The 24932-nt window shown below is 40.3% G+C and overlaps 1 protein-coding gene across 3 annotated transcripts in view; it reads right to left on the bottom strand.

Annotated features, from left to right (window-relative positions):
- Nucleotides 1-15090, bottom strand: part of LOC122612990 — a 73538-nt gene extending 58448 nt beyond the window's left edge. For 2 of the 3 annotated variants that reach the window (XM_043786931.1, XM_043786933.1), the window contains exons 1-2: nucleotides 14720-15090; nucleotides 6017-6122 (exon numbers count right to left, since the gene is read on the bottom strand). In XM_043786931.1, the coding sequence (XP_043642866.1) occupies nucleotides 6017-6071 (55 nt within the window). In that variant the 5' untranslated portion in view covers nucleotides 6072-6122; nucleotides 14720-15090. Of the gene's footprint in view, nucleotides 1-6016; nucleotides 6123-14715 lie in introns of all 3 variants that reach the window. The other variant, XM_043786932.1, reaches the window with a different exon arrangement.
- Between the last annotated feature and the right edge of the window lie 9842 nt (nucleotides 15091-24932).

Below are 24932 nucleotides of genomic sequence, written 5' to 3'. Positions count from 1 at the left end.
CAATTCGCTGGCCAGCAACTTTGAACAACAGCGGCCACAACTGGCACACTCACACAAAGGCGGCGATAACAACGATAACATTTTAGCACATAAATTACAAATGCATGAAAAATTTTATATCCGTGTTGTGCACTTTTGGTGTGGGTTTTATTTTTGTTTTGTCTTTTAACCTTTTTGTGCAGGTTTCCTTTTTCATTGTTTTTGCTCCTAGGTTTCTGCTTTTGGCGGTAAACGCAACGAATGTTGCTGCTGCCATTTATGTTGCTGTTGTGCCAGCAACATGCAACGCTTGCCGCCAGTCGGGCAAAAGTTGGACAGATATCGCACACACATATGCGAGTATATGTACATACATACACATACACCTGGATCTGGGATCTGGAATGGGATTGAGGTTCACCCAGAATTGTCCGCAAAAGGTGGCGGCAAAGGTGCAGTGCGGTCAATGCGTTATTTGCAATTCATTGCTGCCATGGGAATCCGAATGGCAAAAGGCAGGAAGGTGGGTGGCGAAGCAGATGGAGATGGAGTTGGAGCTGGCCAGGCGACAGAGGAGCACACCGTTCATGGTCCGCGTTCAGCTTTATGGCTTAATTTTTTGGGGCTGCCGCTTTGCTGTTGCATTGCTATGCTGTGCTGTGCTGTGCTGCTTGTGCCACACATTTCGCAGGCAATTTAAATGCTAATCAATTTGCCGCGTTTAACGCTCCGCCAGCAACATGGCAATCTGCCCCACATGCCAGCAAATCCAATCCAGCCACCCACCCATCGAAAAACAGCATTGCACACAGCACACAGCAGCACACAATTCAAACAAACAAGTCGCCAAGAATTATGAAAGGCAGCGAATTCTGCACAGGGCCCAAAAGCGGCAGCCAAATGAAATAATAATCACTGGCTAGGGAAATAAATATGCACCGGGAACGGAAAAAAGCCAGAGACCCGCAAATTGCATTCGCGCAGGAAAATCTTCGGCGCTAAATTATAGTTCATTAAAAAATTTCGGTAGTTTGTTCGCGAATTTCCCTTGGAACTGTTTAAAACGTACATTTATAACAGTTTTATGCAATCTCAAAAAAATGAATTTAAATCTGAATAATATATTTTACAAACTAGCCATGGTCGCAGTGCCTGCATTTTTTTCATAACCTAACCGGTGTTTGCTTTTTCTAAAGCAGACCAGACAACAAAACCGGAAAAGCCAAGGGAGTGGGGAAAATAGTGCCAACTGGACAGGGAAAAGTTATGAGCGATGTGCAGGCTTAAAAATGCAACACGTTGCATTTGAATAAAATGCGCGAGTAAAAATTGAGCGACCAGGGGGCGGGGTATTTTTTGATAAGAGGAACGAGTGTGGAGCTATAGATAACAGATTACAAAAAATATAGAACAAACTTTTGATTTATGGCCTCGGCTCGGAGATTTGTAGATGCAAACATAAACCACAATCGAAATCAGCCGCACTCTGAAAAGCGAGCACTGTGATTCTTGTGAAATTGAAAAAGGAAAAAAACAATTGTAAAAACACATTTTAAAGGTGCTTCAATTCGGAAACTATTCTTCACTTCCGTGAAGTTTTGTCAATGATTTTAAAAATCAGCGGACAACCAAAGAGAAGTACTTCAATATAGATGATATAAAAAGACCAGCAGCAGATGGAGTAGAGTCATAGAAGAAAAAAAACAGAACCGAGATAAAATTTCATTATGTCGATTTTGTGGATTTTCCTAAGTAAAGAGAAAACTGCAGGGGAAAACATGGCGAAAAAATGTGGAAAATAGGAAGCTCGACTGGCTGCAAGTGGCTCAAAAAGTGCCTCAAGATGTGGCAGCATTGGTCCAGGACAGCAGTTACTTTGCATCTTTTAAGCACTGCTCCTCGGACGACGGGACACAGGGATAAAAAAGCAATGTCAGTGGGAAAATTGAAGGTAAAAGGATAAAGAAGTTTTCATTGGTTTCGGCTGCGGGCTGATGCAGCCGAAGCAGCTTCAGGTATTTTCTCATCCTTTTTATCCAGGCTCATCAAAATCATTCATTTGCATGAAGCCAAATTGCCAAGCTGGAAGCCAGGAATTGAGTTGAATTGAGAAGGATTTTCATGGAATATTAGGAATTTCTTTAAAGATTAGGATATGGGAGCTTAGATATTATGAGATTTGTTTAATGAAATAATTAGGATTTTTTAAGCCTCGATCATTTAAGCTTTAAAAATATCAGTTGAAATTATTTGTTTTTTCTATTATTTCATAAATTTGTATATTCTGGTCTATGTTCAACTGATATGTTTACCAATAAAAGTGTCATAAAAGTGTCCAATAATTCATTCGTGTTGATGAATTGTGTCGGAAGATTATAGGTTTTTATTGCTGACGTTTGTCAAAGTTTTAATCTCGGGAGCACATAATTATTACCCAATTTTATTGCATTTCAATTTCGAAAATGTTGCTCGGAGGTATTAAAAAAATGATTTTAAACGCGTACCTAAAATGTTGCGCTTTGTAAAACTTCCTGGCGATGAAGAACTTTCTTCAAGATCCTCCCCGTGTTTAATTTGCCAACCCTAGACCTGATTTCGCCACCCTTTCCGCACACTCGAAACCTCCAACCCCCAACCGCCCAGAAACCACAAAAACCCCCTTGGGTTTATCCGCTTTAAATTTGTGTTTATCTGGGCACACGACTCGATTAATTTCTGTGAGGAGGGTGCGGGGGGCGAAGGCAGGGCCAAGGACTAAGGCGGCTGGGCGTGTATTTAATTGCCAAGGACAATTAAAAACAATTTTGCAGGCACAAAAGAGTTGGCGATAAATTTAATTGGCCCGCTACCGTTACGCCCATTGATTATTTTCGGCGCGGTGGGCGTGGCAGGGCACCAAGGAGCACTTTTCACACCTAGTGACAAGGTGTTCAGGGCTGCCATCGCCCAAGAAATCGGGTGGATGTGGATGTAGATGTGGCTGAGTTGGGGTTCTGTTTGGCTTTCCGCTGGAAGGGGCGGCAATTTATGCGGCTGTCAGTTGCAGGGGCAGCTTGGATTTTTATTGGCACCCGGCACGCAGCCAGAACTTCCTCTCAAGTAATTGCATCGAGCACATAAATCAATTGAATTGCATTTTCATGCGACAAGTTTGGCCAACCCCCGATTGTCTGCAAGTGAAGTGAAAGCCAAAAGTAGTTTTCCTCCAGGGCCCCTGGATCTGCCTCTCATCTTTTTTAGCTGGCCCTCGAGCGTGGCGTAATCAATTGAAATATTTCAGCATGCAATGCGTCACTGGCAGAGCCAAATCCAAAGCCAAAGCCCCACCAACTTCGATTCCAAATCGAAGCCAACCCCCTTCGAAAAGTGTGGAATATGCTCCCTTGTTTGCAATGGGACACGTAGGAAGATTATCGGCGACTTCGTTTATGGCTTATCAAATTAAATGATTAATGTTTCCCTATGTTTCCTCCTCCTTTGGAAAATGTCATCAGCAGCTTCCAGCTTGGCTTTTTCAATTTTATTTTCCTCCCCCGGAGCTGAAATGTTTTTCGTGTTGTGGTTGTCAGTTCGGTTTAACTTTCTTTCAACATTTTATTGAGAAAGTTTTGTTTGCGGCGACCTTTATGCTTAGTCTAGATTTGTGGCTGGCCAAATTGTTTCCAAGTGTTTAGTGTCAATAAGATCGAAGGAATTAAAACTAACCGAAGGTGTCGTGTTTATTGGAAGTGCTCTTGGGTGGCAGTTTTTATTGGTGGATAATCATGTGAACGCAGTTGGAAACTCTTCTTCCCTTTCCATCTGTTGAATTTTATTTTATACTCTACTTAGGACCTTTACCATTTCCACTCAAATGAAGTCATTTGTCAGTCACTGAGTCAATTTAATATACGAGTATATCGAGTATATGCTTCCTACTTCACTTTACATTATCCTTTCACTCTCATCACCCAATCATGGTTTCACTTGCTCCTGCGACGCACTCAAAATTCTCAAAATTCCATCAGCTAAGTTTCGACTACCCGCCGAGCTCATGATCCACACACACTCACAAGCACACCCATCACATTAATCAGTCAGGACGGACAGTGGGACGGACAGCGGAATACGCACTCAAAAGTATAACTCATCAGGGCACAAATTACAAAGACAAACGATGACTGACAACCGCAAGGCTTTTTCGGCTCCCAAACGGACGGGTCGGGAAGTTGGTCGGGGTCACCACTTAGCACCCACAATCCACAGAGATGCAGTTGAAGTCGGGGGGTAGGGAAAGGGGCAGGGCAGGGGCAGGGGCATGGTCCGAGGGGCAGGGACACGAGCGTTTTTGTTAATTAAACAAATGCCGCAGTGACATGTGCACATCACGAGCGATGTGATGACTTTGCCGGGGTTTTGGTTTGGGCCGCTGCGGTTTATGCATCTGCATTCGTGATGGTGGCATGCATGTGCACCATCTAGGGTCGGAAAGTCGGGTAGTTGGGTGCTTTTGGGAGGGTTCGCAGGATTGGGTGGCTTGGGTGGCCTGGGTAGCTTGGGTGGGTCGGTGGTGCTGAATACAGTACCCACTGACAATTCCGCTTGACAAAAGCGCACACAAATAACGGAGGAAAACAGGCGACATCGCTGACAATGGCTCCGCATGCAATTTAATTTATTTCAATTGCAACGGAATTATTACGACAGACGACAAAGTGCCGTCGCAGAGCAATTTACCCAGAATCCCTGGGCATTCTTCTGCTTTGCTTCGCCCCGCGTTGCCCCAAAAACGCAGCTTCTTTATCGCTTTTTTAGGGAATTCTTAATAAACAAATTCATGTGCGAAGAAAGTAAGCGCAGCCGGCGTCGATTTCAATTAAACAGACTCGTGGCTCCCGTTGCCCACTCAAGCTGATAATGACCGCAGTGGCGGTGGTGGGGGACTTATGAAGGGGGTCCTATGGCGTTTTGCGCCAAAAAACAAAAACTCCCTTAGAACTTTTGCTTAATTCGGCCCCCAATGGGGAGCAGCTCCATGGGTGCTATTAAATATCAATTCAAGTTAGCAAAATCCAAAGTGTTTGTAACTTTAGTTAAAATGTATGAAAAAATAACAAGTGTTCGTAGCAGTTAAAAGTTGATGTGTATACTTTAACCATGAACTAATATTATTTTATTTTGAATATAGAACTATCATAAAATATGAAAGGATTGTGACTGGAGTCACCTACTACTGGTCTACTTTAGCGGCAAATCGTGATTTGGTTATGCTTCGCATAGGAAATGAAGTTGAAACTAATAAAAGGAAAGAAGCCCTGTTTCATATCTGTACTTTGATCAATTTCAGTGTACTCGAACTCTTAGTTACGTCCCCATTCAAGACACCCAATTCCCGTGGCCAATTCCCAACTGCAATTTTGCAATTCCGACCCATCGTGGGTGGTTCTGGGCATTCAGTTTCGCCACTGTTGTTGATTTCGTTGTTGTTTGTTGCTGGTGGGGCAACAAAACACTTTTATTTTTTGTGTTGTTATTGCAGTTTTTGTTGCTGTTTGGCTTGGCCAGTTTCAAGTGTAAATTAATTTATGAGGCACGCCATGGAGCCGGCGCCAGAGTTGCGGTCTCCGACACCCCCCTCGAACCCGCCCATGGACGATGCTGAGGGGGCTGGCGGGGAAATGTCAGGCCGAGTGTGAAATTTCATATTTGAATACTCGCCAAAACGTTGACAAATGAAGTCTGCATAATTGGCTAACATTTGGTCACGGAGTTGAGTGCGTTTTTGAATTTGAGTACAGGCTGAAACTATTCTGATTTATTGGGCGGCCAGTCGGACGGATATATCAGGTTAACTATTTGGTAAATACCAGCAAAAGTAGTAGCAGTAAGTAAGTAGTGGTAAGTAGTAGTAAGTCGAGAAGAAAGTTACATATGTCGTGAGCTCCTAGCTAACTTATTTCTTAAAAATGATTTCCACATTTTTTTGAAGATATATTTTTTAAAAAACCCATTTATTTTAGCATAGCGATGAAAGAACCGTTGCGTTGATTTAACTCACCTTGCAGCGTGCCGATGAAAAACAGAGCGGCCAGCAAATTGAGTTGGCCAAACATGTTGATTGTTGTCGGATTTGTGTTCGAATGGCTTCCTGCTCCTTCTGATATCTGCAACGGTGGAAGATGAAAAACAATGAATACGTAAATAATTATTTATAGCTGCAGACGCGCCCGTGAGTCAGTCGCTATAAGCGACGGGACAGAAGGCAGCAATTTGTTTGATTGTTTGGTCTGCATAATAGAGACATATCTGTATAGAGGGTTCCAGCAGGGGGCCCAACCCTGGAAAACAAGTGCGGAAGAACGCCAGATGTCACCTGTGATCGGTTACCTGTTCCATTACCTGTTAGCTGTGAGCTGTTAGCTGTTACCAGTCACGGGTTCACTGTCATCATTCAAATGTCATTTTCCTGAGGGCGGGCCACAAATTGCCGATTGGCACGCCACCTGACGCTAATCAAAACTACACATGCACTTTTGGGGGCCAAGGGCCTTTGGTTCGTTCGCTTTCCCTCTCCCCGCAGCAATTAAGCTTGGTTTTGTGTTTTGGGCCTGCTAAATTTTCATTACTGTGGCCATTGTCTGACCCAGGAACAGGGGGATTTGAATTCGAATTCGATTTAGAGCCATTGGTGAGCGGTAAGCCCACGTTCGCCCCACAGTTCCCCTTTTCCAATCGCTCGATGATTGTCATCGTAGGTGTGACTAATTGTTGGTCATTTATCTTCTTTGCTTTCTTCTCGAATTTGATTTTTTCTGTGCTCCTCTGGCCTCTTTGTTTTTCGGTTTTCCATGGAAGTCATGAATAATTTCCGTTCTAAATGGAAAGGCTTGGCTTTCCCTTTCTGCTCGTCTTCTTCTGTGACTCTAATTGATAGGTAATTGAAGGTCTTGCTGGGCAAAGGCGAGGACTGATCAATTGGCTGTGTAGCAGGCAGCAGATGAATGAATCCCCCGATTGAGTGACGTATAAGATGGGCTTAAGTTGATCATGCATGGAAAATCCATCGATGGGATGATGTCACTTCGGGGATTGGTTGGGTTCATAATACTTAAAAGGCTCTAAGGGAATTATGCGTAACCACGTTTCTTGAAAACATGTTTGGTTTACTAAAACTTTCATTTTTCATTTTAATTCAGAAAATGTGTTCTAATTGTGTATGGGCAGATCGAATATTTCTATCATTTTTTTCCCAGTTAAGTTTAAAATTTGCAAAACAATCGCTTTTTATTAAAACATAATCACTTTGCGATTCAAATCTAAGCTTCTCCAACATTTAGCTATAAATTGATTTGGTTATCAATTCAAAAAATAACACGTTTTTGTACAATTTATTAAACTTTATGCAGGCATCCTATCTATATCTTTAAATTCGTTGCGATGTGCCATGTGCTGCCAACATGATATCTGAAATCTGTGACACCAAGTTTTATATATAAATCTCATGTGGGTCAGTAAAACTTTTTGATTGACAAATGCAGAAGACATTTATGGTGCGAATAGAATGAAATCAAATAAATTAGAGCCTCGAATGGCTGTCAGAAAAGTGTTTGCATGCAGATGTAAGCTGGGGCAATTCCGCCAAACTAGACTCTGGCCATCCGGACTGTAATGTGACTTGCATGTCCGTGTATCTTTTGTATCCCTCTATCTGGGCTCCCCTTATCCGCTTCCTTTGTATCTGCTCGCTGCCACCGTAAACAAGTCGGCGAAGACCGACTGCCATGGGCAACCGCCCCGCCCCCTTTGGCAGGTGAACTGCCCGCCCCCCTAGACAGGTGCACAAAACATAGTCACACACGTCTCATTTTCCCTCCTCACTTCGCTCCTGTTTTCATATATCTTTTTTCAGTTGCTGGCAAACTAATTTTAACGCAAATGCGATACTGTCGCAAGTGACTGAGACCACTCCCCAGCCTGTTGTTGGGTTTCCTCCGGTGGTTCAGGTGGTTTAGGTGGCTCAAGTTGGGAGTGGTGCTGTATGACACCCTGTCAGCAATACCCTTACCCAGATGAGTCCTTGGTGACCTCAAGTGTTGGTGAAAGTCGAGGTTAGATTCTTATTCGTAGGGGGTTTGGAATAAAAATGTCACATACGTGTGAATTATTTGTTCATTTACTTGATGCAAACATTTAAGTTTGACTAGTAAAGAATTTACTATTTGTGTTTATTTCTTATGAATCATATTTATTGTTATAAATTTCTATGTTCTCTAGTTTTGTATAGGATGGTAAAATGAATCAATATATCTAATCATAAAAATAAAACTTTAACTTGGCGACACTCACGTGCTCTTCTGTTTGCAGCATAATTTACATCATTATAAAATGTACAGACTAAAATCGAACTAACATTCTTTTACAATGGAAAATAATTTTAGAGCAGAAAAAAGGAAACGTATACATTTCATTGTGAGAAATGGTCATTACGGTCAAAGCTCGAAATAAGACAAAAGGAAAAGTCGGCAAATATACGAATCATACTCGAAAACTTTCGTTTTTTCCTCACTGAGGTATTCACCAGATCCGAGACCTTAGCAACAGAAATGTGTGAAAATTCTATGGAAGATGAAAAGTTACCAGAATCCCCACCCCTGCCGTTTTGCCCTTGGCTGTGGAAAATTGAAAAGTTATCAATTACCGATCCATTTTGAGTGATTGAGTCTCCCAACATACGCCCACTTTGAAATGAAAGTCTAGCATATGCCAAAATGCTTTGTTTTCTCGGCTTTCCCCCGCCCATCTCACATTTTCCGAGCTTCTTTAGCTCAGGTTACAATTTCATGGCCCCAGGGCGCACGGAGGTAATTGAATTTTGGTTTTTGGCCAAGCGGCTGATAATGTGGGGATAACGAATAATGTTCAAATTGCCAAACGAAATAATGCACAGCTCGGTTACTACACTAGATTACGATTGTAATTATTTGAAGTTATTGTTTGCTGAGGGTCAAAATCTAGTTAGAACACTGTTGAATTGAATACGCTTTTGTTAATATCATATATTTCCCTAAATATATTTATTTTGCTAATTTATTGTTGTACTCACTTAAACTGTAATCAAAAACATTAAAAAAAAATCATTAGTATAATTTGCAACAAATCAGCTTCGATGGGCTAATAAAAATTAACCCACAACAGCAGCACTTAATTCGATTCACCCACTGAACCACTTGACTTGATTGAAGGCAGATCAAATTGCCCGAATAAAAAGCAACATAATTATGATGATGGGAATTAATTAATAAGTCTGTACCATAAAGACCAAAATATATTTATATTGATAGGGAAATGCAAGAATTCCATTGCGAGACCAAATAAAGAGGAATGTGTTTTTAGAATTTATTATGCTCGTGTGGGCGGGCCACTTGCTGGGTTGCCAAATCGATTTCAAAACTTCATAAACAACCCGGGCAAAGCATCCCCCTTCGGCGAGATTTGAGAAATCTCCGCTCGACCAATAAACTGGAAACAACAAAATCAGCGCCAAAGAGAATCGAAACTTATAAACAGCAAAAGCTGCAGTTTGCGCGCCTTAATTTGTTTATTTTGTGCTAAAGAGCAACACGCATCGAGTGCCATAAAAAATCAACAGGCAGCGTTAAACAAAAAGCGCGCAGTGGCAGTGGCAGGGGCAAACTTACAGAATTTATAAACTGTGCGAACTCTGGGCGAGAGGCGGCCGTAAAAAAGGCGAAACTGAGTCGAAAGGGAATATTTATGCAAACGTCAATTGGGCTGCAATTGAATTGAGCCACGAGGCATGGCGCATAAGGAATGAAACATGAGGCATGAGGCACGTACTTTCAGATGCCTCGCCGAGGAGCGGGATCTGTGAAATACCCTTTGTGAAAGAGTTGTTCTGGGTGTGTTTTGTTTTACTAAGCTAACACGACATCGTTTACTTACATGTAAACTAATGATATGTAAAACAAAGCGTCTTTAACAATTTAAATTACTTGTCTAATTCGAAATTAATGCAATGTTTTCATCTATTACATATTATTTTATATATATAACAATTACAACAATGCAGGTAATTTAAAAAATACATCATTAGGATAATTAAACAAAGGTAAGTTTATAAAAAGTCTATGTCTTTATATTTTAAATTGCGCTAATTGTATGTACTTTGGGTCAAAGAAACCCTTTCTTTGTGATACCAAATTGCATATAATTAAAACTGGCCAATAAATGTCACCATTCACATTGTTTATAGCTCAATATAGCAATTTTAATTGCCTGCTAATTTCAAACCCAGAGCATTTCCAATTCGTTCGTCGACCGTTCGTCCGATTTGTATCTTTTATTAGGTGCTCCTCCGTCAGCCCACCCGAATTGATATACAAGGCAGACAACGTGACGTATGAGTGATGATGCGTGTGCCTCTCCTTGGCCCCGCCCCCTTTCACCGCCCACCATGTAAACATTCAGTTCGATAGAAGCAGCATATGATTGCCATATTTGCCATAGCGCCAGTTCCGAAAAGTGTTCGATAAATGGGAAATTAGGTTGCAGCGACGCCGGCGCCAATTCAAAAAAGTAAAAAACAATCGGAAAACGAAAAGAGTTTTCACTGGCACTTGTTTATGGCCGTAGAAGCCACTTGAGGCTGTTGGAAAAATCCCCCCTGCCCCCTTTCACCAACTTTTGCCTCCTCTAATGGCCAGCGCTTGATTGACTGACGAGCGAACGAGTTGAATGATTGCCTGCTGCACATATTGATTTGCATCTAGTGGATCGCCCATTTGCCGTAATTTGCCTTACACAATGCCATAATTTATTTGATTGATATGCCATATATGCGCACAGTGTATATGTGTCATTTCTCCACATACATCGCATATATATCGCATGAATTTTAAAATTATTTGCCTTGGCTTCTCGCCATTTGTTTGCCGCTAATTTGACTGTCAATCAATTGGCGAATGCAAAAGTTTTTTCTGGGCCATATAAATATTTTCCCGTTTGTAAATTCGCTATATATAAATACACAATTCCCCATTTGTTTTATAACATTTGCTGACGTTTATTGTTTGATTTCAGTTATGTTCTGCATACAGATTGGGACTTAAAATCAATATTATTTTCCGGCATTAAGCAAATAATACTTTTAACTTTTTACCTCTCTTTACATGAAATGGATCACTTTGTTTTAGACATTGTTTGCCCATCAATAATTCAAACATATGAAACAATATTTTAAAACTGCGTACCATGCTAAGTACTTAAAGTCTAAAAGGCATAACATTTAATGTCAATTCAATCTCACTCCCTTCTTTTATTTAAAATAAGTAAGAAATAAAAAAAACATAAGACACTTTCAATCAATTCCGGACCGCCCACTTTATGCATAAATGTTTCATTACATTTCAAAATTGCATATTTTTAATCAATTCTATAACAGATTTCCATAGAGAGCAGAGGGCTCAAATTAATTGTGAGACATCCGAGAGCAGGAGTCATTTCCAAGCAAATTTTACCGAAGAAGCAGAAACAATGGTTTTATTTAACTTTGGCCCAGGCCATCTCAATTGGGAATATGCCATAAATTTGCAGAAAAATGGAATACAGGGCAGAGAAAATAGGATTTTACTGTGTACAATTTTGGCCCGTAACACAACCGTCATCGTCATCGCCTTGGCCATCATTTATTCATGACAATTTTGCTTCTCTCAGCTGCATCCTGGAAATACGTAGTGAAAACCGAGTCACAACTATGCCGATTGCTTTTAGGTGCATTTTCCTGCAAATGAAAAACCCATCGATAATGCATACGAAAAACCGCAGCAAAACGGGGTTAGAGGAAATATAAAGCAATTTTCATCCCATAACTCAGTGAGGAATACACCTTTATCTTTGGCCAGACAAGCACAGTTGAAGTTTGGCTTTTGGGGCAGAGGTTCCCATTCCGACGCCCAAAAAAATGCGTATTTTCTATTACTTCAGCTAGCTGACAGGGGGAAGCCCAAAATTTAAACTGTGCAAATGAGTTGGCCACAAAATGTCAGTTACAGACACCTCACCAAACTTTGTTCCCCTTTACGAACCGCAAACGCGACGAAATTTTCGGGGGAAGAAAACGCAGAGAAGGAGTTGGTTAACGTTTTCTTTTTCCCCCATTTCGTGCAAATAAAATCAATCAATTTTCGGTCTGGCAAGTGGCAGTAGCAACCAGTGGAAGCAGCAGCAAAGCAGTTTTCTAAGTGCTCTTCCGACACCGAAATCTATTTGCCAAGGTGATGACAAAAAGTGTGCAGACGGGGGTGGAAAATGGGGAAAGTATTGCGGGGAGCTACGACTACTTCTATGCAGGATGGGCTCAAGTTGATAGTGAAATAGTGTGAAGGAGTACTTGGGATTGGCAACAGCCGAAAACTTGGCTATCGTTTTGTAGTTGCTTGTTATTTATTTTGCTATATATCTCCAAACAAAACTGATTATACTCTTCGTAAATTAACTAGACCACTTTGAATTATTTTTTTGCTTTTAGTTATATATATTTTTGACTATACATACTTGTACATTTTTATTCATTCGCTTGAATAAACTTTTCTATGCTCACATCCCTAATTTACGGCGTTCAAAATATTCCCATTGAGACGATACTCCTTAATAAGTCATCGATTTCCATGGCAGTCGATACAGACCCACTTTCGAGTACGGTTCCGTAATTAATAGAATCAACTGGAGAGCAAACCCTCAAGTGTTGAATGATTTAGCAGGCCCTTCCCCCGCCTTTATCTGAGTTTACAAGCGGAAAGCGGCGTTGAATTTTCATTAAAAAAAACCGCAATGGGAATGGGAACAGAGAGTTTTCGAGCCCTGTGTCGATTTCTGTGTAATGCCCGAAAATAAAAATCAATCAACACGTTCGCTTAATAGACCATCGACTCTCCGCCCCGCTCAGATGTAAATGTATCTGCAAGATACATCTTCGAGTATAAGTATTGCACAAAGACAAATTGCTTTTGTCTCTAATTTTAACACGACTTTGACGGGCTCTTCTTCTCGCAACTTTGCTTTAATTTGTTTGCCGTGGGAGTGGAAAAATGTTCACACGGTTAAGGTTTTTTGTCTTCGATTTCGTCTATGTTTTGCTTGAGTTTTGTTTGGAATTGATTGGCGCACGTTTTGCGCGTGGCTAAGCAAAAAAGGGAAAACATAATAAATACAAAGGAAAACTTTACTCAATAAGCAAAAACAAGCGCGAGTACAAGTACACACATTTCTTATGGGGCTCCTCACGAAAAATGCATTTCGTAAAATTTCACATTTACATTTGGGGTTTTTCACCGCTCTGCTTTATCTTCCTCGGGTTCAATCTTTATTGAATGTCTGCCCGGCGTCTCCAACTTCTTATTTTTTTCTTCTTTTTTCGTATTTTGGAGGCAACAGCACTTTGTGGGTGCTTAAAACAGCTGACAGGCCCCACTGACAGATTGATGTATGTTGATTCTCCCTTCTGGCGGCTCCCTTACCCTGGTGAATATTTTCCACACTCTTAATGAAAATATTTCTGTTTGTGCTATTTTCATTTGACTTTGCGGCCTGTTCGAAGATTTATGTCTTTGGCGGGATTTTCGCCTGTCTTTAACCTGAGTTAATTTTTATTGGGGGCTAATAGGGCACGAACCTTGGTGTTTCTTAGTCTTTGGCGTTGGAGACTCATTTGACATATTCCCTCTTAAGCAGAGTGTTTTACAAAATTCGGATTTGTTTAACTTACGAAAAGGTCAATATCTGCATTAAGACATCTAAATGAAAGCCAAGCGAGGAGTAATCAACGTCTGAGGACTAAGCCCACTTTTGCTTGCGATCTTTGGGAAATTGTAGTACAGGATCTAATAATCCTCCTTTGGAGTAGTATTAGATATTAAATCCTTAGGAACAGCGTAAATAACTTTGTAGGGCGAAGTATTGCAGAATTCCAGAAGCACTAAAACGACAACTTTTTGGTCATCGTAAATTTTATTTGACTTCGTTTTTAAGTAATTATCTCTGAAGTAAAGTACTAAGGCTAATAGGTACACATGAATTGCCTATTTACCACTTTAATCCATAACGATAACCCTAAGCAAATACATTTGTGTTGTTTTGAAAACAATATTAAGATCCTCCTCCTATGATCAACAAAGCCTTTGTTAATCACCAATTTAAACAAATAGTTTTAATCAGCTTATTAAATGTAAGCTCAGTTTCTGATTTGGCTAACAGTCTTAGTCTTCTGCTGAGATTAAGTCCCTTAGATTGTTTTAAATGTATTCAAATCCATTGACAGTGGCTTGATATATTCCCGCCAAGGATTTTGCCAATTTTAAACCCATTTTCTACCGCGCCCACAGGCGAAGCAAACTGGCTGAACGCATAAACAAATATGCCAAAAACATAGTAGAAAAAGCTGTGTGGAAAATCTCGCGCTCTTACGGCCAAGCAAACAAAGCAAAGCAAAACCCACAAAAAATGATTCGGATCCATTTGCTGACCCAAAAAAAGAGTGCAAAAAGGATAGCCTCTGCAGGCGGAGATGGCCGTAGCTTGAGGGGGCGTGGCAGTCACCCCGATTGTGGGTTTTATTGTTTATCTTAGTAGGAAAATATTTGTTTATTTGCACAAAACTTTTTTTTTGTTCACTCATTTTACGTTTTGCATAAATATTTTGACATTCCGAAATTGGTATTGTTTTATTTAGCCGTGCTGCACTTACTTTTTTTGACTTTTTAGAAAGCCTCTGATTTTTCTCCCTTTTCAAGTTACCAATTCGGTTATGCACCTTTCTCTCGATCACTTGGTTTTGGTTTACTGCTGTTTTCCCGCTGTTTATCAGCTGCTTTCGATCATATTTCGTTTGAAATCATATCGGGAGAGATTTTTCAAAATTCCAACTGCTACACTTATGCACTTTTCGAACCACTCATGCACGAGTGGCGGTTTTTGGGGGTTTTGTGGGGTTTATTTCCTTTGTTGATAAATTTTTTTGTTGACCGGTCACACTCTCACGCACTCTCACACACAGATGACACTAAGGGCTACAGTACCGTTAATCCAAGCGTCCGTGACCTGCGATCCGTTGCAATGCTCGCGTCGAAATAGACTAAACGTATCTTTCAGATACATTCGCCTCCCGTTTTTCGTGTCCAGCCGAAAACGTTCGTGTCCCAGAGCCGAAGTGGCGACGACAGCCCACGAAGCAGCGCCCTCCTGCGGATTTTATGTGCAACCTCAGTCTTATACCGCTTAGCAGTGTTCTAACAGCGCGAGTTCGATGCAAAATGTTTGAAGAGGAGAGTCAAACAGAAACATGCTAAATGTTCGACTGACAAAGTTCGGGCTTCAATCAAACTTGGGAGAAAAACAACGAAACCATCTTAAAATGTTGTTTTTATTGTTCAACTCCTTTATTTCCCTGATTAAAATCGAAAGGGAACTTGCTACAATTTATTCTACTAATTGAACAGATACCCGTTCAATTAAATTTGGGTACATAGGTAACTAAGCAAATGCAAATATTTTACATAAATATACAAAAAAACATTTCGAAAGTAATTTGTTCCGCTTTTTAGGGTGGAATACAATACTGCATCAGCAGGCAGAACACTTCCAATTCCTAAAATATTTACTTTCGCTCTTTCAATCCGAGTTCTACTAAGGTACTTCACTGTCAATGATCATTGAAACACATATTGATTACCATTTATAAAGAGCTAACAGTAGCTGATTTTCTATTTCACGGCTTTATATTTTTAGTTTGCAGCCTCATAGTCATACAGTCGACACAATGTGGGTGGTTCGTTAATAAGCTAGCAAATAAACCAGTAAAGTTGGCACTAAAACCAGTCAGTTGACAGTTTCAGTTGTAATATCTATCTACCAAACTACTTCGGGTACAGGTGTGTGGACGCAGTGAATTATGATACGATTGACTATGATGAATCTTAGAGTATAGGCTGCTAATGAAAATTCAGATAGCCATACACTGAAAAACATTTGTCATAGTCCTGAAACTAAAACAAGTTGTAAGGCAATTTGAAACTATAATAGCAATTGATTTAAATATATATTACTTTTAATTTCACAATTAAAAATATATTATATTATTATTTTTAATTCGCAAGTAAATCTCTGAAATATGGACACATTATTTGAAGACAAGGATACCAATCGTGCCACAAGTACAAGCGATCAAGCATGAACATGACCGACAAAATATTTGTCCTGCATTTTGTGCCTTACTGATAAACAGGTAGACCTCATGGGTTATTTCAGATAACCAGCCAGTACTAGGTAGAAATCCAGATGTCCTTACAAACAAAACAAGATAGAACGCTATAGTCCAGTTCCTCGACTATCCGATACCCATTACTCAACTAGTGGAAGTGCGAACGGAACATTTCAAAATTTGTTTGGCATATACAAATTGGCAAAAATAATAAATCGAAATAGGAACAAAACAAATTTCTTTAAAAACGAAAGGAAGAAAAACATGTTTACAAATAGTTAAGCAAATCGTAGCCAATGTTTTTATTAATAAATACAACATAATGGTACAAAATATACCGAAGACGGCATACATTTCTTACTTAGTTTAAGTTCCTACAAGAAAGAAAATCCAACACTGGTGCATAAACTCAGCTACTTAATGAAGCACCTTCGCATCCGGTGGCCCGAAATTCACCGAAAGAGCAAGGCGATTGCCATCTTGCCCCCGAATTCCCCATTGAGACATGCCGCAAGAAAATCTCCTGACCATATCTACTTATAATGTAAATAGCGGCACGCCCATAAAACAATTTGCCCCGTCTTACAAATAACCCTAGCAAAGGCAGCAACAAATTTAACACTTAATTGTATTAACAGGCCCAGACATACAAGACAGGGAGGGACATATATAAATATCTAGGGGCACGGGTAAGCCGAGGCAAAACCAAATCCGGACGCGTGTCCAGTTTGTTGTTGTTTGCTTAGACAGTTTAGGGCCCGCACAAAGGGCCAATACAAAAAGGGGCTATAAGGCTAAGAAAACAACCCGAGAAGGCCGAGATTGGAACGGGAGGAAGGATAGGGAGGGGTGGGGGGAGGAGTTCCCCGGGTTGATTGATGATTTTATGACATTGTTTACTCAAGTGATGATGAGAAGAGTAAGCAGATAGCCGGCCATACCATCCTTCGTGTCCTTTCAAGCCGGTGTCGAGTGAGGCTCGCTGCTCGGACCCTGCTAATAATTTCCCCAGCCCCAGCCACGTCGCTCTCTCCCATTTTTATGGTCCTTCCCCGGAATGCTATCAATCTTTTGCTTATTAGGGATAATATTACAATTACTTGTAAGTGAGATAAGCCCCAGGGCAGCCGAGAGTCCTTAGTCGGAGTTGGGATTGGGACTGGGATTTATCCGGGGCTCGCCTCGGTTTAAGTGTTCAAGTGGTGTCGCTTTGATCTCGGGCTGTGCGCGATTGTGCTGTGTAAACAGATATCAGTTCAAGTGAAGAAGTCAAGTGATTGACAAGACGAGTAGGAAAAGATCTTCAAAAGGAACAGTTTTCTCTTCGTGGAAGAATGGCTAAAAGGCGCCTATTGAGGTTGCTCCGACTGAAACATGCCGCCACCTAGATTCAATGTCATTGAGTTTCAGCATTGAAAACAATATTTTAAAAAGAACAAGATTCAAAATATTTGTATTTATGGTTTTAGGCTCTAAACTTCCCTTTATCCTTATCACTTCTTCTGCCTGTTCTTTATATACTTCACTTTTATAATTAGTTCCTATTGCCACTGATCCTTTGCTTCCAACACCTTTCCTCGCCATCTTTTAACCTACAAAAGTAAACTGCTGGATCCTTCGGGACTCCTCTCACCTGTCGCATCTCAGCTCAACCTGTTTCAATTTAGTCATAAACTCGGGCATACACATACCTGCAGCCAGGCACACCCGCAGGTTTCAGTTGGGCGCTGTGTTTTGTGTTCCGTCGGTTTGGTCAGGAAGCCAGCTGGTTCCATGGTCACTACACTACACCGCCGCATGTCCTTTATCCTTTTGTCCTGGCCTGCTTTGATGATAAATTAGACAGCGGGATGTGGAACAGGGGAGGGGCAGACAGCATTTGCGGCTCTTTAGTTGGCCTCACTGGCGTTTACCTTTCTTTCGCCTTTTCTCTCCTGGATCCCTCCATTTTTTATTGCTTTATTATGGTCTTCCAGTCGGAGTCCAGTCTCTTCGAAGGACCTCTATGGCAGTTGATGTGTGTTTGTACCTGAGCAGAAGTAACGGACCCGATGAGTGGTTACATCACCAGCTAATGGCTCGGTAACTGCCCGGGGAATTTGTGAGCCTTTTTCTCCTCGGACTTCTGATTTAATTTAATAAAAATTTGCTGGCAGATTAATATAAATGCAAATATATTTAGCACCTAAAATAAAATAAATAGAGCTTAAAATGTTATCGAGTGCCACCGCAACCAGTGCTCCAAATTCAATAAGTAAATAAATATACAAAATTATGACAAACTTTGATTGAAACAGTAACATTATATAGTATTTAAATTGAGAGTTTTAATGCAAATGTGGTTAAATAAATGCAATATATGTATAACTCTTACATTTTAAAGGAAAGTAAGCAAGTGATCTCCATGACACGTGTCACGGAGAAGGAAAGCCAAGACGAATTCCCCATTTGTTCTCGAGTTTGTATCAGCTGCTCTCTTCCCTCGGCAATAAAGGAAAAAAATAGATCAGCCTTGAACCTCGGAACAATAAAAATTAACCCACGTATTCGATTCGTGCCAGGACTTATTCGCTCCGAAAAGGGGATGGATTTGGTATTTGAACACATGTCAAGCTGTCAATGTTTATCTATTTGGGGAAGGTGCCTATCTCCTCTGTCGCACTTTCAACTCTCCACGTGAAGTGGCAGCCGTGAATTGAGGATTATCGGGCGTCTTCTTGATTTATGGTCAGGCAAACAAACACGAAATGTACCAAAATTCGAGTCAAAATGCGATTGAGAACTGATAAGCCACACAACGCAGGATTGCCGTTGGGGAAGTGACTTCGAAGGGGGCGGAGCGTTTCATAGGTGCAAAGGGGCACAAAGTGGGTGTAAAAGGGTTGCAAGGGGGTTATTAGTGTAACTGTCAGCTGGCGAAAGTGTTGAGTGCACGTCCATCAAACTTGGTCTGCGGTCAGTGGACTGGGATCGGGATTGGGATTGGGTATTTCACACGAAGGCACTGCGAAGCTCCCTGGAGTCTGTCATGTCTTGCTGACACTGTAAATCTAACTAATCTTGAGCTCAACTCGCTGTAAGAGTGAAAACATACTATAGATTTTAGTATTTGAGCTAATTTACAACCTAAAAATAAATAGTTCAGAAAATATTTAATTTTAGATCATTACAATATTTAGATTTTGAACAATCAATTTAGCTCTGTATACTGTCTATATTGTATGCAAACCCAATTATTATGACCTTATAAGATAGACATAAATTTCCAAATAAATGATTAATGGTTGCACTTGATGGTATTTCTGTGTAGTAAAGTGTTCGATCGGCGCAGAATGTGACATTTTCCAGTGCAGCATGTGCACTAGATGCTGATGCCTTAATTTACCACTAATTTGTGCTTATCTCGCCGCATTCCCCTGTCGACTTAGTGCCACATGCTACGCCCGACTGGGGCGGCACTTGGAGCTGCAGCAGAGGCCTGGGAACGGGAGTTCCTTGGGGAAGCCCACTTGCAACCGATGCAAATCGCTTTCGCAACGCCTGTTTATGGGAAATTGCGCTCGGGTAAGCAGTCTCGAGACCGAGCAAGCTGCAAGTCTGGAACTGGACTTCACTCAAGCATTTATCAAGACAAAGGAATCTGGATATTTCTGAGAACCCAATAGCCTTTCGGACATTTCCGTTGCAACTTGGTACTATCCTGAACACGCATATTTTCGGACTGACTTTAAATACGTTTTAACAGATCACTTTTCTTTAATACATATTTCCCTTATTTATTAATGGTTATTAATATTACATACATTTTTTATGACATAAACTGATGGGACAACATTTTTTGGATCTTTTACATTTCTATTAAATAAAGCAATAAGTCTGTTTAGCAGTTATGTGCAGTGAACTAAGATTAAAGTATTTAACAATTGTAGGGAGCTTTAAATTAAAACAATTGATTTTTTAATTGGAAGTTGCAGTTTTAACGCATTTAATAAATAAGCTTACTTAATCGTAATCTACTCGGGAGTTGGTGGAAAAGGATTTTTCATTCGTTCTCACTAACAGTATTCGTATCTGTTCGGGCCAATAAGCTTGTTGTAACCTTATAACGTAAATTTATTGGATAAACTTTGGAAAAACGTGAATAATCCCAATGGATTAACGGGCACCAAAAACTTGGTCAATGTTCTTGGGTGGCACTGAACGGGAATGATGAGTACTTTTGGAACGCCAATGATGTTGATGCTAACGAATCTAAATGGTTAAAGGTAAAATTTTTAAGAAACCAAATTTCAAATATACCCATTTTAATTCATGGGCCAGATTTGAAATCATAGCGAGGTACAATGAAAACACAAGGCAGGTCCACTTAGGGGAACCGTTTGCAAACACTTGAACGTATTTGAGCCATCAAGTGCCTTTGTTTAGTTTTCCGAATAAGCCTTTTAATCAACTTTATTAATATTAATAAGCCGGAGAGCAGGCAGCACGGAGAGGCGAGAAACAATGCTAAAACATTCGTCAACAATTATACAATTACACTCCAGGCCAAATTGGCCGGAGAGACGCTGAGGAACGGAGCTCTTAATGGTAATTCACTTAAATAATCATTAGTCAAACCATTTCAGGGGCCAGCAAGAAGAACCCTTTCTCCGGTCTTTGCAACCGCAAAAAGTGGAATAATGTGGGGAATAATGTTCTCTTTTTGTTCGTCTTGCTGTTTAGGCTCTTATTTATAGCTCGGAACGGAACTCGGCCTGGAATTGTGTTTTATGCTTTTGGGGTTGATGGCTGGTCCAGAGCTTTGGTTTTGTATGAGGTCTTGGGCTTGAATTCTGGCCACTCCAATTGAAATTCAAGTGCTCACTTCATTTCCACTTAATTTTTGACGCTGCGACGCGTTGGACTCAATCAAAATAATAAAAATAAGAGCTGCTTCCCTGAGGGATAACAGGCAACCTTTTGCCCCTCTGGAGTTATTAGCTTATATAGCTAGCTTCCTTGAAGAAAAGTAAAAATAACCAATACTTACATATCACATTTAGGGAAGGGAAAACATGCATTTTAAAGTAAGTAATGCCACGCCTCATGTCATATTCCATTTGGGTGCAGCTCATATCAGAAACCATGTTGCCATCGATTCTCCATGAGTAACTAAACACTTTTACCACAATTTCTTAGAGCTGCAATTATTCCATTATTTCAGAAGCCATAACCACCCCGGAAAACCCCGACAATAGCGCTTTTGTTCTCATTATCATCGCCATTGGACTCGTGCTGATTCCTGGCAGTCCAGACAAACACTTTTCCTTTCCTTGATTGTGTGCACTCGCCTGTTCACTTCCTCCGTCACTCTCAAGGACACACACTCACACTCACACTCGTGCTGTGACTAACCACAGACACGCCCACAGCCGTAGCCGCCTCCTCCTCCAGTTTTCCATTTTCCAGGGCCAAAGGCACGCGACAGACCAAATGACTCAGCAATTGTAAAGTTCAACAAACCTGGGGGATTGACCATAAAACTATAAAAACATAAAAACCAAACGAGAACAAAAAACGCTGTGAGGAATGGAAAGCAGGAATCTAAATAGTGGCGAACATGCATTGGGAATTGACATTTATGACCCGGCATAAAAACCATATTTGTGCCGACCTGACCATGTGTTGTGTGGGCCAAGCCAGCCTGGCTTTCGGCTTGGCTTGATACCTCGTCCTGGTCACGCGTCTGTCTGGCTTTCTGACTTTCTGTCTTTCCTCCCCTTAGTTTGCTGCTAAGCCCGCTGGTTGACTACCTTCGGCGAAAGTGAAAAATTTGCCCAGGAACTAGCGTTTAAATGAGGTCAGTATTCGAATGCGGTGCATCCTGGAAAAATCTTAATCGAGTCTCAATAAAATATTAAGCAAAAAAAACATGTTTCTGTTCTTAAGCGCCTTTTAAAAATGTTAGCACTAAAATAAAAACTTCAGTTGTTTAATAATAAATGAAGTGCATTCGCAAGATCAAAGTTATCATAAAGATAATATAATTTATTCAAATATTTAGTTTGTTAAAATAATGTTTTAAAACACATTTAATACTCCCAAAAATGGGAAATATTAGGTACCTCGAGAAACTGCAACACAATTCATATTTAAGCAGGGCCGCTTACAATGGAGCAGAACTGGAAAAAAAAAGAAGTCGGACTGCAAATTGTGTGGGTGACTGAAGGATGGTGCGAGTGAGAGGGGGCATTGAGGGAAAGGGAGAGGGAAGGGGCATGTGACGTGCCGACAGGGTGTGTTATGTCCCTGCGCCTTCCCCTCCCCCCTTCATCTGGTACTGTTGCCATGGCATTGCAGACTTAATTAATTTCAGCACGCAAAAAGCTGCAACTGCCACTCAAAAGTTATTCATAATAAGCCAAATGATTCATGACAACAAAATGCACAAATTGAACCATAATTTTTTCCCGTCTTCTCTTATTGCGGTTTCACTTGGGGTTGGGTGTGGGTGTATAAAAAGATAAACTAAATTAGCAGTTAATGTTTTGATCATATAACGTTCCAATACATGAAAAATATATTTTATATACATTCATAAATAAAAAATGCAGGATTTTTAAATGGATATGTGTTATATTCCAAAGCAAAAACACTACCAAATGGCTGTCCTCAAGTAAAATAATATGCCACTCATTGACGAGCATTTTCATCCATCATTTCGTATTACACAACATGTGCAAAATTATACCAAAAAACACCAAACTAAAAGCGTCGGAAGGGGTAGCACTTTTTTACGGTAATTTAGTGCAAAGGCTTGACCAGACCGGACCCAAAAAAAAGAAAATATCAAAAGGTGTTCAACACCCGACATTTGTTCAGCTTCGGTAGCGACGGCAGCTGCCACTGAAATTAAATCCTCCAATCAATTTAAAACTCCACGAAAATAAGAGAGAAAAAGTTAAATCCACGAGGGTAACCGGTTCTTATGCAAAGCAGCTTGCATGTCGACGGGTCCAAGGGATCCCTGTTCGCTTCCCCACTCTCTTTTCCCAATCCCCATGTCTCTGTCTCCGTCTCTGTCTCTGCCTCTGGTGCAGCAAAAGGTGTTTGTGTGTCGACAACGACAACAATAAAAACCAATCATGGCCAACAACAAGCTGAACAACAATTGCCAACTGGCGACGGAATACATTTGTGCACCTGATGATCCGTGGCCAAGACGCGTGCCAAATGTGACAACAAAGGATGTGAATGCACATCGATGCTTGTCTGCGGAGCAGGGGGGCAATCCCAAGAACGAGGTAGTAAAGAAGCCCCCTCCTCCACGCCCACTCACACAAAGGGGTAAGTGCAACATATGTCTGGTGGAAATCGAAAGTCGAAAGTCCTCTGTAGCAGGTTTTCCCACTCCCTAGAAGGATATGTAAAGGCACTAAAGCCCCACCAAACTAGTGGCTGATGATTATTGCTCATGGGGTGCTAGAGATTTGAATGCATTTTCAGACTATCACAGAACTTTAAGTGCTGCAGATAAGTACTGCAAGTAAAGTTGAAGAAGCTAGGTAGCTGTGTTCTGTATTCAAGATGCTGTGAAACATAATAATATTGTTTTTTGTACCCGGTAATCGTAAAGTGAAAGGGGAACCTACTTTCGTTGCTAAGGAAGTAATAGGTGGAAGGAAACGCTTCCCACTCTACGAAGTTTATACATATATTCTTCATCAGAATTACTACCCGAGTCGATCTGTCAGTGTGTCCGTGCGTCTGTCCGTATGAAATATTTTTTATGAAATTAAATTTTTTTTATGTTTTCATCAATTTGCCAAAAATTGCCTGGTACTTACAGTAGCTGAGTAAAGGGTATTTAATATGCGATTATATCAAATACAGCGTTATCCTTGTTATTCTTACTAATTAAACCAACTTTTTAATTTTCGAATCAAAATCAATTAAAATATATTTTCATGCTTGTGCTCTTATAATTCTGCAAATGGAAACACTTATCAGTAAATTTACTATATAAAATTTCTAATTTTTAAACGCAACTTTTCTTTGATCAGATTTAATATTGAACAAAAAAATATTTATATTTCAATATGATTCGTTTCGATTGACAGCTTATCTGCCAGAACTTATGAACATGTCCATTTAAATTTAGCATATAAATTGAATTTGTGCGTATTTATGAATTATTAACTTATCATAACAACAAGGTTTTTTGGCTAAACCACTCTAAATTACATTTATGGGCTTAACGACCGCTCTTCCAAAGATATGAACCGAAATATACCGTGCAATTATACAAAAATAATTATCGTTTTAGTTTTTTTAAACAAATTTTATGAAAATGTTTTTAGCACTAATTGCTAATCAGTATACCCTTGTAAAAATAATAGTGCAAAAATATTTTCAATTTGCGCCAGTTAATTACAAATATTCTTTTTGTTTTTGTTGTGGCAATGACAATATACGAAATTAATTAATCTGTTTGGTTTTCAATTAATTGCGTGTGCTACCTTTTGGCGGCTCACCTGGCAACTGTAATAATATTAAAATACATTACGCATTCACGGCTAGCCGCGATTCGTAGTGAAAAGTTTGCAACATTAACGAACCATTAACAAGTTGAGGCCAATAAATTTTTATTATGGCCAATTAAAAGCGAATAAAATCGGCAACAAGACGGTATAAAAAATGGGCACAAATGCCCAACAAATTT

This window comes from Drosophila teissieri, chromosome 2R (assembly GCF_016746235.2).
Source record: "Drosophila teissieri strain GT53w chromosome 2R, Prin_Dtei_1.1, whole genome shotgun sequence".
Classification (NCBI taxonomy): Eukaryota; Metazoa; Arthropoda; class Insecta; order Diptera; family Drosophilidae; genus Drosophila; species Drosophila teissieri.
Note: the sequence above shows the minus strand (reverse complement) of the source record. Positions and strands in the feature narration are given on the sequence as shown.